The sequence below is a fragment of the Uranotaenia lowii genome, chromosome 2 (genome assembly GCF_029784155.1).
Source record: "Uranotaenia lowii strain MFRU-FL chromosome 2, ASM2978415v1, whole genome shotgun sequence".
Classification (NCBI taxonomy): domain Eukaryota; kingdom Metazoa; phylum Arthropoda; class Insecta; order Diptera; family Culicidae; genus Uranotaenia; species Uranotaenia lowii.
The window spans coordinates 137,133,370-137,150,710 of NC_073692.1; the positions used below are offsets into that span (position 1 = coordinate 137,133,370).

The 17,341-nt window shown below is 37.2% G+C and overlaps 2 protein-coding genes across 17 annotated transcripts in view; one reads left to right on the plus strand and one right to left on the minus strand.

Moving 5' to 3' along the window:
* Positions 1–17,341, plus strand: part of LOC129742161 (sodium/hydrogen exchanger 7) — a 301,385-nt gene that overhangs the window by 78,263 nt on the left and 205,781 nt on the right. The window contains exons 14-15 of one of the 15 annotated variants that reach the window (XM_055734006.1): positions 400–490; positions 618–7,506. The exons of 8 other annotated variants lie outside the window; for them this stretch is intronic. In XM_055734006.1, coding sequence (XP_055589981.1) covers positions 400–465 — 66 coding nt within the window. In that variant the 3' untranslated portion in view covers positions 466–490; positions 618–7,506. Of the gene's footprint in view, positions 1–399; positions 7,507–7,660; positions 7,934–17,341 lie in introns of those variants that run through there. 6 more of the 15 variants (XM_055734004.1, XM_055734008.1, XM_055734002.1 and 3 more) reach the window with 6 other exon arrangements.
* Positions 7,879–17,341, minus strand: part of LOC129742167 (zinc finger protein 62 homolog) — a 34,586-nt gene continuing 25,123 nt past the window's right edge. For both annotated transcript variants that reach the window (XM_055734027.1, XM_055734026.1), the window contains exons 2-5: positions 14,582–14,706; positions 14,026–14,515; positions 13,747–13,969; positions 7,879–8,376 (exon numbers count right to left, since the gene is read on the minus strand). In XM_055734027.1, coding sequence (XP_055590002.1) covers positions 8,133–8,376; positions 13,747–13,969; positions 14,026–14,515; positions 14,582–14,686 — 1,062 coding nt within the window. In that variant the 5' untranslated portion in view covers positions 14,687–14,706 and the 3' untranslated portion in view covers positions 7,879–8,132. The remainder of the gene's footprint in view (positions 8,377–13,746; positions 13,970–14,025; positions 14,516–14,581; positions 14,707–17,341) is intronic.

Below are 17,341 nucleotides of genomic sequence, written 5' to 3' on the forward strand. Positions count from 1 at the left end.
CGGGCTATTGTTAATCCCCATCGGGGTGTTACGGTTTTACGGAAGTATTCAACGGACGTTGCTAGTCAGTCGGTGGTGATACCGGGATTCTAGATCCCCTGGTTGATAGTTAATTTACTCTTTATCAGAACGATAAAGCGAGCCAAAGTCAGTTACGGTAAAACGGAAGTACATACTATGTTATTAATGTATTATATTCTCTTGTTTTGTTCTGTTTTCTTAATCTGTACTCACCCTTTTGCATGCACGACCTACCCTTAATCCTAACTCGTAAATGGTACGGATGAAACACACGCAAACACACTTTCGGGTGCACCTGATATAACCTCATTGAACATAATGAAATACGTACTGAATGTTATTATTCTAACTACCACAAACGATCACATCCATACATAGGATTTTGTCCAACAAGCCAACGATGGGATCGACGGCTTAGCTCACCTTAATAACCATTTTATGTGATTGCGTTTAACTGAAGGTTTTAAGGGTTAGATATGTATTGTTTATTATTTTTTTTTATAATTTTTATTTTATTTTTCTAAACTGTTGTTTCCATATGTTCATTTTTTTGTATGTTTATGTTTACCTTTTTCCTTGTGTTGTTCAATTTTCAGCCCAAAATTAGATTCAATAAAGCTTGAGTTGCGAACAGTGCGCCGAATCCGTTGTGTAGGTTAAACAAGCAAACTTAAGGTGTAAGGGCGAGTAAAAATTTGGCGAAAACGTGCCCTATTATCGGTCAGCCTAGTGCCCCTTTTTGTGTTAGTATTATTTGTTATCACGAATATGTATATATCTATTCTGTATATTTGAAAATTCGTGGCTATTTATTTTGTAAGGTTTTATTTTAAGTTGAGAGGCCATTAAATTTTATTAAAGATACTTATGTCGGTGATGTTTCTAAGATTGATGCAAGAACTGTTTAATTCATTTTTTTGTGGAAATAATATTTGAAAAAAAAAATCAATATGCTGAACTATTATTTGTGTGTGACAATCAACTTTAGCAGAGGTCCGGTTATTGGTTGACACAAAACCGAATAAAATTATGTTTATTATTATTATTATTATAATTTATTAGAGACCTTTTAACCACCCGGGTCATTCGGGTCTAAAATTATGTTTATAATCTTTAAAAAAAAATTGTTATCAATTTTTATTCGTTGAAAAACTTGAAATATACCCTTTTTTTAGCAATATTTGAATACCTACTAACAGTATGACCCATAAAAATGCGAAAATCAGTGTCAAGAAGGTTCAAAAATACATTTCTTGATGTTGACATGATTTTAAAACTTTTTTATCCATTCAGCATGTAGATAAACATATTAAGTAATAATAATTCGATGTATTCATTTTCGTTCTCAACTACACTCTCCAGGTGTGATCGGAATCGGGAGCATACCTTCGCAATATAAGCCTTTGACATTGAAACTGTAAGACTGGCTGTTAGCCAACCGGTAGAAGTGCAGTGAACCCCTATCAATCCCTGTAGTGTCGGCACGCTTACCACTCTAGATTAAGGTTGCCAGATTGCCCAAATTTACCCGGACTTGCCTGGATATTTGACACAAAATTTTAGGAAAGTCCGGTTCGGCCCGGTTACCTGGATTTCACTGGAAAAAACCCGGATTTTGCCCGGGGCAATTATTCACTTTATTTGTAAAATGTAACAAAAAACTCAAATTGAGTCATTATAATTTTTAATTTTTACGTTCAAAAAGGATTTTCTATGGCAAGTTTTATCCAAAAAATTCTGACTTGTGTTTTGGAAGCCTAAAATATATACGAATTAAAATCTGCTGGTCAAGTTTGATGGAAAAAAAAAATCCTAGTGTTTTCTTCTTTATTTGTACTGAAAAATTTTGTGTTTTTGATCAAATTTGTCTGGATATTTCCCAGATTTTTGGTTGAACATTTTGAAATCAAATGCCCGGATTTGCCAGGTTTTTAGATAAAACTGCCCGCATTTGGCCGGTCCGGAAAAAAATCGGACAACTGCAATTTAGATACTACGTTGCAGGGAAGTTCGAGAAGACTAGGATAAAACTCCTAGACTTAGCATGATGAGATTAGTTGAGTTTTCGCCCACCACTATTTTAAGAACTAGCTAACCGGCGCTTTCGTGTCGTGGTTGTTTAAAAATCAAACCAGAACATCGGGGTCCTATTAATGTTCAGGATTGGAATTGGGAACGGTGGTTTGGGTCAACGATAAAATTGAGGAGAACTACCTGAGGCTCTCCATCCAAGTATTTGAACTTGAATAATGTCGGTGCACTAACGATCTTGTAACACTATAGGAATTTCGGTTAGAACCAGTGATCGAAATTATCACCCCTTTCCTTCTCAGACAGGAGACGATACACATACCTACATTCTTTCAAACCTTCCATCATGAGGAGCATCTTCTCCAAGAGACACTATTCGTTTACTCTTGCGAACGGACTCTCTCAATCTCCTTCCAAACAACAAAGAGCCGGGAGGAAACAATACTGTTTTCAGTTCGGCTTCCGAGTGTAATCCTCTTTTGCTGATCGTGCTTCACTCGTTATCCGAGTTTACACTACACGAGTGTTAGCGACTCGGACGGCAAGTGTGAGAGCCAGAGATGCCAATGTGCCTGATTTTTCAAGATTTGCCTGATTTTTCGAGGCTCAGCCTGACAACCTGATAAGCCATTGAATTTCCCTGATTTTTGAAAATATGCCTGATTCGCCTGATTTTTTCGAATGTGATGAAAATGGGTAGTAAGGAACTTGATTAAGTACCATTGCTGAAGTAAAAAAGTGAAATTGTTGCTGAATCAAAGCTATCGAAAGATTCCTTTTAATTCTTATTTAAAAAAGAAAATTGAAGGGAATCTTTCGATTTCTTTGATTTAGTAGAATTATTCAATCAAGTAGGCTCACAAGTTGTCACAACCCATGTTAGAGTGAACATGTGGAGTGATGACCAAACAAAAGGTCACATCACTAGTGACAAGCCGATCTGAGGAGTTTTGCTCTCAATATTTTGTTGCTACACGATGCATGAAGAGGACGTGACACACATGCTCAGTTACGTTATTGAATTTGAATGACTCAAACCTACAGCGGGTGTTGCGGAGAACATCTCCAAGCTGGATGAGGGAACCACAACAACCGAACTAATCGAATTGCACAGACTCGCGCAACGTAAGGCGCAAAGAAGGGAGAAAAAAAGAAACGAAGAAACGTTCAGCCTGTATGCGGTTACTTTGCAATAGAGTTGTTTTTGATATTTCTTACGCACACTTGCTGAGCGTGTACAGATGAGACGGGACATTAACCTCAAAAACTGTCGTAACAGAAAACGGGCAGTCGGTCGACACACATGGTTGTTTTTAAGGTTGATTGTCCCAAAACTGAAAAGCTTGGTGAAACAAACAGCATAATATAACGAACACTATCAGCGGCAAATAGGACTATAATAGCAATAGCTAAAGAGGGCATTCGATCCAGGGACAAACAAGCGTATGCGTATGCTATGCTTTTTGATTTCGGTTACCTCAAGCTTGGAACAGGAGATGAGTGAGTGCCATTTGTATCGTTCTTCGGATTCGATGCCTCGAATGCATATTGCTTCATGAAGACGGACCATGTTGAGGGGTTTTGCTTCGTGGGTTTTGTCGTTTTTGCTGCCTCAAAGCAACGTTTGCTTTCGAGTAAAGCGTTGATTGAGGTAACATTCATCAACTAACACCCATGCAAAAACAACCACTGGTTAGGATTCACAATTTAAGTTTGTGATTCAATAGGTTAAAATAGCTGTCGAATCGAAACACTTCCAAGTGATCTGCTCGGCAATTGTTCAAAAATGAGCAACCATTCCATCCTTGACCGGCCTTGAACTCCTCGCCGTTCGTTACCCTCGCCTCAGGCCAAAGATCCTTTGGTCGAAACTTCATATTCCCCTTCAGCCAGGTCCGATTCAAGGCGAGATATGGTATGGGCTCCATCTTGTTGGAAAACAACATTCTCGGGTTCACCGAAGTTTGCCCGAATCTTCGCATACACCTGATTCTTCAATATGTCCATGTAGACTTCAGTATTAACTTTTACTTCAGCTTTTATGAAAACAGGAGACATCTTCAATCCATTTGAAGTAACCGTTCCAAGTACCATGACTCCGGCGAGATGCTTGGATTTCACTTCTCTTGAACATCCTTGGCCTTCAGGGGTATAATATATCGATTCGTACGTGAATTGGACACAGGACCAATCGAAAAAAGTTTCTCTACTGAGAACACAACGATCAGCTGCTTCTTCTTCATAGGGCGCTCAAGTCGCAGTGCTTTAACCGGGGGAATGAGATTAAGGGAGAATATACGTCAATGATCACACAAGTGCAGCCAATGATTGAAATTAAAGGGGTGTCCACGATGAAATTGCCACACACAAAATTGATTCGCAAAATTCGAGTTTTCATCCGAATGCCATCAAATTTTCAGGGAATAAATAATAACTAATAAACTTCATTTTACTATTTTACTCGTATTTTTTTTACAGTCCATACGCAAATGCCCACACCTTGGCCTTAACCCCGGCCATAAGATTCTGCACAACCTGTGAATCAACCATTTTTTGCATGTAAACCCATACTTTATTCAGTTCCTCGGCTGGCTTCACTACCTTAGGTCGTTTAAGAAGGTGCTGCTTCATAATCGCCCAGTACTTCTCGATGGGGCGGTGCTCCGGAGTGTTGGGAGGGTTGAACATTGTCGGCACGAAATTGACCTTATTGTCCGCATACCCCTTCAGCACGTCCTTGGAGTAGTGGCATGAGGCCAAATCCGGCCAGAAGTTTGTTGGGACGTTGTGGGCCTTCAGCAGCTCCGGAGGCGCTCTTTCATGTACAACTGTCCGTTCATAGTGTCCTGGATCACGAATGGTGCACTCCGCTTCCCGCACTTGCAGATGGCTTGCCAAACCAGGAATTTATTCGCAAATTTGGACATTTTCTGAGTGCGGACATGCTCCGGGACGCTGAACTTATCCTCGGCCGTGAAAAACTGGTTGCCGGGGATCTATTTGAAGTCGGCCTTCGCATAATGTTTCGTAGTCTATGATGCAGCATTCAACTTTCGTAAGCATGTTGAGGTACAACTTCCTGGCACGGGTTTTGGCGGACTTGTTCTGCTTCTCGTCGCGATTAGAGGCCTTTTGTACCTTGAACGTTCGAAGCCCAGCCTTAGTTTTGGCCTTCTGGACAAAACTTCGGCTTAGGTGCAGCTTCTTAGCCACATCCCGAATGGAGGCTTTCGGGTTTCGGTTTGAAGGCCCCAACTACGCGGTTGTGATTTTTGGTGTTGTACGGATTACTTTTTCCTTCACTTCTGGGCTTCCGATTGGTGGCCAATCGTTCCTCGAACCGCTTCATCACTCGCGACAGCGTGGAATTCGCGATTCCCAACGTTTTAGCGATGGAACGATGCGAGAGATCCTTGTTCTCGTGATGAATGCGCAAGATTTTATCACATACGAACTGTTCTTTCGACTCTATTCCCGCGAGTTTTGATTACAGGACTTTAAAACTTGCAGGATGTAAACAATGCACTATGAACTAAATCCACCCAAATTGTCATTAAATTCTATCCAACGGTTAAAAAGTCCGAGCAATTTCATAATGTGGAAATTTCATCATGGACAACATCCTTTATGGCAATTTGTAGCAATATGTGAGGGATAATGAGAAGGTTTTAGTTAAAATGAGAGAAACCAGTGCTCAGAGAGAGAGAGAGAAAATGTGCGAATTGTTGCAATTTGTGAAGCAGCTGTGGAATTCTAATCATTACCATTCCAAAGGCAAAGAATTCTCTCTCTATTGCACACCCTCGGTGTTAATTCGTTCTATTATCAAATTGCGCTTTGCTCTTGTCTTTGATGATGCATTTAAGTCATCTTTCACCAATCGTTACGTGGAAAAATTCGCTTCGTGGAGATATTCGCTTCCTTAGCCAGCCTCTGGCTGGATCTTACTGAATTTCGCTTTACTTTCGTCTTGGCCAATTTTACCACCTTACCACTACCACCACTACCAAGCTTTCGTGGACATGATCTACCCAGGAGAGAACGTGTCACGTGGTAAACAGTCGTTAAATGGCATCCTAAAGCCGCCGCAATTTGCTTGGGAGATTTTTGAGCGAGAGACAAACTGGTCACTATCTCCTTTCCAGGCAAAACAAATTTAGCTGCAGCATTTTTTTACTTTTCGGCAAGAAAAAATGAGCACTTTTTGAAAAGATTTGTAATCGTTTATGATAAAAATTTGTGCCGGAACCAAAAAAAACCAGAAAGCTAGATGAGGCATGCCCAGTTTTGTGAAACTTGTAATGCAAATGAATGGTCATTCTAATGAAACAAAATTTGATACCTGCTCACTGGTCGATGATTTAATAAGGTCAACTTGACATTTGAGCGCATTTTTTGATTTTTTTTTATTCTGTTTTCCATCCCTGGGTGTAGACTGTTCTACTGCATGGTTTTATGTTTACGTCAGTTGACAGATGAAATCAATGAACTCTCAAAAAATATCCTTAAAAATCATCAAAAACAATCTAAAGCAGACTCCTGAAAATTTTCGCATTTTATTTGTGGGTCATACTGTAAGTACAGGTTTACTGTTTTTACAGAATTTAATCAAATCGTTAGTCAATTGATTAAAAATCCAAACATATTTTTTATTTTTTTCCTGCAAATATCTGTAGTAGGTATAATATGGTTCTATTGCAAACATTAGAACCAAAAAAAAACAGAATAAATTCCAAGGGACGTTGTTGACATAAGTATCAGAAATTGTGTGCCAACTTGAATCAGAAATCGGAAGCAACGAAAAGAACCGCAAAAAAAATCTAGAAACCGGCCATTTAATTTTAGTTCCATAATTAGATGTTATGTTATTAGCGAAATCAAATAAAAATCACAGTCAATATTGTAGGTAGTTTTATATTTTGCTTTAAACCTCGTTTACAAAAAAAAAGCTATCAAAATAGCAAAGTTCTGAGAACGGCAATTAGAATACGTTATAACGGATATTTGGTGGGATAGTCTGTGATTATATCATTGAATATAAAAATATTTTTAATTTATTTTAACCGTACTTAAGCGTTAAGTTTCACCGTATCTCCAAATTATTATCTAAGTGAATAGATTTTTCTTTGGTTTTTGCTATTGGATAGCACGACAATCGTGCAAACAACCTTCTAGATTGTATAACCTCAGAGAGGCTAGGTTTAGTAATGGGAATAAAAATATAATATATTGTTCTTGATCATTGTGACACTTTTTATTTTGAAGAATTCTGTTTTACGAAAGCGAGCAAACTATATTGATGATTGTAAATGTAAATTTTTGATGAGAATATTGGCTCACAATGTTAAACAAAAAGCAGTTATTTGTGCGAGTTACTCATAGTCCTTAGTTCAAAACAGTGATGCAAGATTGAAAAAAAAAGCGTTTGCCACAAATACAATGTCCTATCTGAAACGTTCTGTTCTGTTCTTATTTTCCCGACATTTTTTCTCTTCCTTAAAATTGCTCACTCGATTGGTACCAAAAAAAAAAACAAAACGCGATATCCGAAATGCCATCCGTCCCTGTCCAAAATGGCACCGAACATCCGAAACATCCGAACCCTTAGTTGGAGATCATGGACGACTCAGTTCATGGTGGTGGCATACACTCGTCCAACTTTGCCAGTAGAATCATTCAGCAAGGAAAGCGAGCTGGGGGCAAAATATTCCATTTTTAAAAGCTAATCCGTTGTTTTTTTTTGACGAGAATAAAAAAAATACACCGCTTCACTTTCATGACTGTGATATCTGTAAACCATACAATGTGTGTTGATTTATTGTATCTCTTGAATAGTAATGTCTGTTTATTGTTTGCATAACATGTAGAAACTTTTCAATACTGAAAAATGTAATTGTGTCCATGTAGAATAAATCCATAAAATTTATTTAGAAAACCTGTCATTAAAAGTAGTTTCATTTGTTTTCTGTTTATTCGTATACATTTTTTTCTAAAAAAAAACACTAAAATAAGGTAACTTTCACAGTAGGATTCTCAGCTTGTGCTTCTGATTGGTGTTAGAGTTTCCAACGTTTAAAATTTCACGTGCACTGTAGCGTTTGTAGCACCGTTTCCGATCCGGGATGCTTCCGTTTCATGTGGTTCACGAGAAGCCTCCGGTGGTTGTAGTCCGCACCGCACTTTGTACAAACGAAGGGTCGTTCCTTGGTGTGTGTTCGGTGATGGATTTCCCGTACCGAATCCTTCAGGAAGGCCATCGGACAGTAGTGGCACTTAAATTTGCGTTCCTCCGAGTGCGTCTGCATGTGCCGATTGAGACCGTGGCTGTTGAAGAGAGAACACTTTAATATGGCATCTTATCTTTGTCTTCGATAGTTTTAAAACCACTGTTGTAATAGGCCTGAACGTCACGATTAATTTTCAGAAATTCTCAGCCACTTGTTTGATAACTCATAATAACATGTTTTAGTTATGAAATGGTAAAAAATTTCATCAAGGGAATCACTCCATTTACGTTAGGTTTATAATTGCTGGCATGTTACAGATTGCGTATTCACGTAAATTTTGCAATAAAAACTCGTTACGAATTTAAAATTTCTGTTAAAAACATGATGTAAGTATTATAAGATAGACACCACATGCACAGATTAAGCTAGAATCGCCATAGATATCTCGATATTGCTTTTTGTCATCGCTGTTTTCGTGCAGATGGGCAGTTTTGGTCTTCTGCTATCATCATTATTGACACAAGTACATATTTTTGTGTATGTATACTATAAAGCATTTGAGCATGTTTTTAAACAAAAACCGAACCAATTCTCGAGATCTGGAAGCTTATAGGTGCTGATTTCATGGACATTCACTTCAAGAATGTATGCCGAAAAAAATCAACACTTTTTTTGTGAATAACTTTTGAATGCACGGATGGAAATTGATAAAAAATGTGTAAACCAACCTAACAATTGATTGTTTACATGTGCAAAATTTCGTAACGATCTGTCATGTGATTTGAAACAGCGTTTTATGAATAAGTTGATTGACCAAACAGATCACAAAACAGCTGGAAATTAACTTTTCGACCGAAATTTCATGTTATAAATCGTTCTAAGGTAAAGTCTCAAGGTATGAGCCGTTTCAAATAAAAAAGTTACAATTAAAATCATTCTTAGAGTTCTAGGGAATCAAACGAGGTGCTAAAATTTAAATGAAGGTGAGGATGATTGATTCCTTGAAAGTTAAGTAAGTGAAATGTTTTATTAAGTGCAATCCGAACATTTCGTTTGTAGAAGTAGTAAAGGTAAGTTCATCCGTCTGGATCGTCCAACAAACTGAAAATATGCCACACTTCATGATGACAAGTTGAAAAAGTTTTCCATCGGTAAAATAAATCTTTTCAAAATTAACTTTTGATCAAATTTTGCTGCAAATCTACAAAAGAAGGTATGTGTTTTTAAAAGTTGAAATAACCTTTTCCCATTTTATGCACTAAAGGGTGTTCACGAAATAAAGTGGACACTTGTTTTTTTATGGTAAAAATTAAGTTTCGCATTTGCAATCGCATGAACAGTCGCCTGAAACGTCGCTCGGTTGGCGCTACTCAGCAACTCTCTGTCTTATAAAATTACTTTGATTTGAAGTTCTACCATCTTTAAATAGACGATGTTATGCTTTCTAACTCATAATGAAGCCAGGTCTTCCAATTCGTTGCCTCAGATTAAAAAATCTCTTAAATTGAAAAATTAGCCCCTATAGAATGTTGAAGGTTTCCTGGCCGGACCCTGCGGACTGTGTGGGAAAGAGGGAAGAGTATATTAGTTTCTTAAAGTGACTCACGTTTACTTGACTGGTAGATGTAGAGATCTCTTCTATAGGTTTTATAGGGGTAGATTTGGAGAAGGTAAACCCTAGAATATGCTAGGCCAGCATTACGTGTAATTACACAGTAAATTTTTGCCTCGATTTCCAGCAAAAAAAATTGCTGTAAACGTTCAGCAATCCTATTCTATTCTAATTTGTTTATTTATAGAGGATTTTCTAGCAATCCAAATTTTTGTTGGAAATCAGCTACATTCTCCGTCTTGATGATTTTTTCAGCACTTGATCTTCATTGCTGAAAAACCAGAAATCAAACTCGAATTTGTTTATGGTTTTGCTAATTATTTTTTCTTGCGCACGAAAAGTCCTCCATATTCCAGCGAGGAAGCATTTATACCAAAGTTATAGTTTTTCGCTGAGATAAAATTGTTTCGTTAAAGAAACTAATATTTTTTTTACAGATGGAGCATGTTGTCCAAAACTTGGCGGAAAGCCCACTGGCAGATATTATAATTATATTTAACTAGCTGACCCAGTGTGCGTTGCAACACCTTCCAAAAATAAATGAAATTTTAAGAAATTATTTAAATTTAGTTTTTTGTAGGTATCATAAAAGCTCAGTTTATGCCAAAAAACTTGTATGGAAGCCCCCGTTTCCACTTCCCTTTCGCAAATGTTGAAAGGAGTTAGGGATCCCATTTTTCGTATTCATTAACTCTCCTCTCCACACTGATAGACAGAAGGGTATGAATAATCCATAGAAACATATCTTGCACTCAAATATGTCAAATTAGTGTTTTTTCGCTTGATTACTTCTATGCCAAGAAAATTGTATTGGGTCCCTTCCCCATTTCCTATGTAATCATTGGAAAAAATATGGTGTTTCAAATAATAATAGAACCATTTCTAGTACCCAAATGATTTCCCATGTCATATTTGGTTCCATTTGTTTGATAAGTTCTTGGTTTATGCAAAACAATTAGGTTCTCGAGTTATTCAAAAAATGGGTGACCCTCTCCCCACTTTATATCTCCCCTCTGGCAAGAGAATGGGGTCTCAAACCATCGAAGGAACATTTTCCGTTCACAAATGTGCCCCCATGCAAATTTGATTCAATTTATCGATAAGTTATCGAAATATTAAATAAATTTTGTTGTCTTCCCACTTTTTATCGTTCCACTGAATGGAGGGAGGGTTACTAAACCACCGGAATTACATTTATTGTGCTCGAATACCCTCTCATGCCAAATTTGGTTTCGTTTGCTTTATTAGTTGTCGAGTTAAGCTATAAAATGTGTATCAGATCCCCTCTTCCTACCTATCCCCTACCTGGAATGAGAGGATCAAGATCAAACATTCCGTGTATTCAAATACACTCCCATCCCAAATTCTGTTCCATTTGCTCGATTTTATGATTGTTGCCATGTCATATTTGGTTCCATTTGTTAGATTAGTTCATGGTTTATGCAGAACAATCGTATGTGAGCTCCCGTCTTCTCTAACTGTATCCCCGATTGAAGGAGAAAGAAGTCTCAAATAAGCAAATAACCATTTAACGTACCCAAATGCTTTCCCATGCCAAAGTTGTTTCCATTTGCTCGATTAGTTCTCGAGTTATGCGAAAAATTGTAAAGGAGCACCCCTCTCTCCTTCCTATTCGCAACTGAATGACTCCTTATTAAGTACCAAATATTCACAGAAACATTCCTTGTGCTCAAATACCCTCCCAAGCCAAATTTCGTTCTCGAGTATGGGAGCATCCACCTTCCTTAAGATTTTCCGACTTGTAGAACGGAGGGTTCTCAAAATATCATAGAAACAATTCTCGTAATCAAATACCTTCCCACGCCAAATTTGGTTCCTTTTGCTTGATTATTTTTCCAATAATGCTGAAAATTGTAAAGAAGACCCCACCCCCCCCCCCCCCCCCTTTCTGTCTCCTCACTGGAAGGAGGAAGTGGTACCAAAATATGCATAGAACTATTTATCGTACCCAAATACCTTTCCAAGTCAAATTTGGTTTCATTCGCTCGAATAATTTTGAAGTTAAGCAATATAAAAGGGTTTAAAGCCCCCCCCCCCTTTCCTTCATGTATCTCCACAGGATAGAAGGAGGTGGCTGAAATAATCATAGAATCATTTCTCGTATTCCACTACCCTCCTATGCCAAATTTGGTTCCATTAGCTTGATTAGTTCTCCAGTTATATAGAAAATTATAAGGTAGGCCCCCTCTCTCCTTCCTATCTCCCCACTGAAAGGAGGGAGGGGTACCAACTATTCATAGAAACATTCCTCGTACCCACCCATGCCAAGTTTGGAATGATTTGCTTGATCAGTTCTCAAGTTATGAAGACTAATTTCTATTAAATGAGAGACCCCCTCACCCCTTCCAGAAAGACGGAGGGGTCCCAAACTATTATAGGAACCTTCCCCGGCCTCGAATACCTTCATATGCCAAGTTTCACGCAAATCGCTTCAGTAGTTTTTGAGTTTATAGGGAACAGACAGACAGACAGAAATTCTTTTTTATATATGGCCGGCCTTCGAACAGACTGAACTGAGCGCCATTAGAAAATTTAAAAACAACAAAAACTTAATCTCAAGTTATTCATATCCTAGATCGCGAAACCGAAGACGAATGATTAAAATGAATTCCTTGAATTATAAACTATTGATTCTTGCTCATAAACATTAAAGATTTTGTTTCTAGATGAAAATATATGCACATTAAGTTCAAGTGGCGTTCAGTTCGGTCTGGTCGAATCCCGACCATATATAGATTTTGTTGTTAAAATTTAATTAAAATAAAAATGAACAAATTTATATTTCTAAATATGACTATCAAGGGGGTTCAATATTCTAATTTCAATTTAAAACCTAATTAAGAATCCAAAAATTGTCGTTTTTTTAAAGAAGATGCTGATTTTAAGCAATTGAGATAGCTGGTTTCTAGCAATTAAGTTTGCTGGATTTTCCAGCAATAAAAATTGCTGAAAATTTAGCTGGAAAACCAGCAGGACAAAATCCAGCAAATCCAGCAAAACTATGTATGCTGTGACCGAGTCTCGATCTCATGACCTGTGGCTCAGTAGACTTAAACGCTATCCTCTAGACCACGGGCGACGGCTTTGTAACACAAACTATTTCTACCTGTTTTTGTTAGGTTTTCAAGTCTAGGACCAACTTCAAACAATTATCCAGAGAGCAAATGATTTTACGTCCTGTCAAAACACAACTACGAAACGGATTGCTTCGATCTTCTTTTATGGTAAGAGTTGGGTTTATAACGATGAATAGGAATGCGGAGCTTTACCTACGTCTTATCTTTGAAGCGTTCGAAAAAAAATTTTAAACATAGATTTTGGAAAATTTTGCACAACTTTGATTGTGACCTTAAGTGCCATTTTTGTCTAAATTTACTCGAGTTTTCCTTGGCGTTGGCTTCTGTATGTTTCTCAAGGCGTATATCGATTAGAGGCCAGCGTGTCTTTCAATATGATGTCGCAGTTTTAAACATTTTGGGAAATTCCGGTATTTCTTGATAAATTTTGATTTTTCTTGGTATGAGTAGTAAAATGATTCGACCACAAGTCCTGAGATTCCTCAGTTTACAAAAATGAGCCAGAAATGACAGTTTTTTTAATTTTCGGTAAAAGTTCCAACGTCCTCCAGAGGCCTCCAATTTTTTCAACATTTTTTTAGAAACGGCTTGTATAAAGATGGTGATCCTTTATGTTAAGTACTTTGTTTACAATATTTCTTTAAAGAGCATATACGTTTTTTCTATTATTCTAGCTCGATTTAGCCTTTTTTTTATTTTTATTTTTGCTGTGTTGTGATGACTATGAGCATGAGAATCATCATCAAAGGATACTTACGTGGTACGAAATCGCTTATCACATTTGGAGCAAGCTTTGTTCCGCAGCTGGTGGGATGCAAACTTGTGATGATACAGGGCCAGATTGGAGTTAAACACTTTTTCGCACTGATCACAGGGGAAATTGCCGTCCTTATGTTTGTAGCCGATATGTCGCTTCAATTTATGTTTACAGTGAAACGTCGAATGACACCCCTCTCGTGGACAGGCGTAGGGTTTCACTCCTAAAGATTGTAAAAGGGTGATTATTTTTTTCCATTTTTACATAAGAACTCCTCACCATTGTGCATATTGATATGTCCAGGGAGCAACGTCTTGTGAACCAACTTTCCACAGATATCACACGTAATGAGCGCCGCGTTGTACTCCTCCTTGTAGCACCGTTTAGCCCTCTTCTTGTACTGACTATCGGAAGAACTCACTGAACTAGGTTCGAAAAAGTCAGTCAAATCACTATCCCGTCCACCGCTGTTCTCCAAGTCTCGCAACAGTTCCTCCGCGTTCAAATCACTAAACAGCAACGTTTCATCCAAATACTCTATATCCGAATAGTTAATATCCCCAACGAACAAATCCAGATCATCTAGGGCAGTTCGCTGGGATTGAATCTCATCATCCATTCGATCACATTCGAGCCGAGTTTGTTCGATTTCTTGACGTAACATGTCCTGAATACTGTGGCAGTTTTCTTTGAATTCCGAAAAATCCTTGATTTTGTAGTAACAGTCGTCGCAAATTTCCACCGGAAACAGATCGTTGACGACATCGATCTGTTGGATACAAAAAAAAACTAGTTTGAATAAAAGTTAAACAATAGGTATATTTTCCAACTTTACCTTTAATTGTATGCAGTATTCAATCATGGAACGAATTTTGTCGTCAGACATGGAATGATTCAAATTGCTGCCCTCCATACACAGCCGACAGATGGAATCCATCATGGTGGTAGGTGTTGCTAAATCTAAGGAAGAAAATAGTGTAAACAAATTTAATTTGATTTAATTTAAAAAAAAGGTATTGTGGGTTTGATCATTAGATTAGGTCACATAACGTTCATCGATGTTTCCCAACTTATAATAGTTTATTATTTTCTTCAGTTTATTAATTAATTGCAATTGGTGCGTCTTTGGCAGAATTATCTGACTAGCCACGTGCCTCGTGTCTGTCGTGATTTGGCTAAATGATGATTGAGAAGGATTTAAGGTGAATCCACTTGCACTATCATTTTCTCCTAATGATTAAGCCATCACAGATCTCATTATCATTAACCTCTCCATGGGTAGGTTATGAAAAGATTTTTAATTTAATCGTTAATGTCTCCAAACACTTTATATATGGATATAATATTTTAGAAAAATTATCCACATTTTAACAATTTCTGTCTTGTAAGTCATAAGGTTTTTGAAACAATACACACTGTTCATTCAGAAATGGGGCACTTTATTTCTTTGATAGCTCCTTCCTAGAAACTGTATGTGTTTTGGCTTGGATGTGTTGGTTTATACTATCTTGTCTTTTTTTCAAGAAGTTTAAGTATATACATATGTTTCTAAGATATTTACGATGCAAGAGGAAACGGTTAAATCAATGGTGCACAAATACCTTAGGAATCCGTTATTGTCAACTTGGAAACTGTTTTTTTTTTAATCTTTGGTCCGAGTGCTCAAAAAGTATAAGAAAACTTTTACAAATCGCTAAGCTTGAACCGAGCATTGGAGTGGAATCCTTTATCGGCCACTGGTCCGCAGGAAAATTAAAGTTTAAACCAGCATCTCATAAATATTATGAATTGGAGAATAACTGAATGCAGACCGCTGGACTATGTGGCAAATCCTGTTGCCTGGACCAGGGAATCCAAAAATCGTTGTCCTCCGATAGAATTAGCCGATCAAAACACTCGTGAGAGAGATTTTCATCCGCAAGGACACTTTACTAACGCTTATCAATTTCAATTACGCTTTCGATAAGTGGTGCATTCCGATTCAAATTTATCGTCTCTATTAACGTTAAGGATAAGTTTTCGCTCCCGAACGAGAGAAAATTCCTCACTATTTTGCATGATGTTAAGGGCGCGTCGATTTCCCTGATTTTAAAAAAAAAGCCGAATGGTGCTTATACTGTCCCAGGCAGGGTTCTCATTATGCCCCTGTATTGGCTAATTTTTAGTTTTCGACAAAAAAATATAAAATGTATTTTAAAACGTTTTTATCTACTTTTTCAAGTTTCAGTTAGATACAAAATAGACTTCTTTAGTGTCTGAACACGAAACAATGATGTAACTCACATAATATAGCTTTTTTCTCCGGTTAAATAAGCGTCCTTCTTAAGGTGGCCATTATGCCCTTATTTCTCCTATTAACATATTGCGATCCAAATACGAAATATCTTGATTTTTCGCTAGCCACGAAAGTGTCAGCATTAGAATCATAACTCAAATGTTATAAATTTAATAATGACATTACATTCGACAAAATTCATCACAACATTTTCGATTCGATTAAGATTTCTTCGCGGTCCTTTATGTGTTAATAAGTTCTTTTCAGTCCTAAAGACATCACTTTTCACGGATAAGACCGATAAATTAAAGTAACGAACATAAATTACGGTGATTAATCTCTTCATAAGAATTCTTTTCAGTTTCAGTCGAATACAGATAGACAAATGAAAAATAATTAGCTGAATTTATATTTACAGGTGTTGTATCCAAATTTACGAGTTTTTCTAGTCATTTCGCGTATTATCAGGTCTTAATTTTGATCAAAAATTCAGGATTCTACGATTAATTATGGAAAACAGAGTCTCTTTAAGGAAGGCTGGTAACAATTAGAGATTTTTAAAAATATATTCCACTAGCTCACCTGGTGCGCTTTGCTACAGCTTCTAAAATTGATGGAATTTAAAAAAACGAAGTTAATTTTATTCTGTTTTCAAAACCTGTCCTAAAATTTGATTTCTAATCATCCTTTTTGTATTTAAAATTAAGATTCCGTATTTTTTTTTATTCATAAGTTACTAAATTCTGCCTCAATAAATGTTTTACTTATATAAAATTCCTCGCCCAAGCCAACTTTTGTTCCATTTGCTTGATCTGGAAAGTGAAGTCATTAAAAATAATATTATGAGTGTCCAGCTGTTTAAAAATCCAGAAAACGTTTCTCGTAAATGCCTCAATCCCTTCTATGCAAAATTTACTCGATCATTTCTCGAGCTGTTAAAAAAAGTATTAGTTCACCCCTCTCCCTTTTACGGCTCCCCACTGGAAAGAAAGGACAAGTCTTTTATTTTTTATTTCCATATACTATGGCAAATTTGACCCCATTTGCTTAAAATGCTATCGAGTGATGCAAAAAATGTATGAGAGCCCCCCTCTTCCCTAATCATCCCTCTATTGGACGGCACCCGAATATGCATAGACACATTTCTTTCGTATGACTAATTCTTTAGATAAGTAACAAAAATGTATGAGGCTCCCGTCACCTTTTCCTATCTCACTCAATGGGAGAAGGGAAGGGTCCCAAAAATTATAGAAACACTACTCATACTCTCCCCAGTATAGTTTGGTCAAATTTACCTGATGAGCTCTTGAATTCATCAAA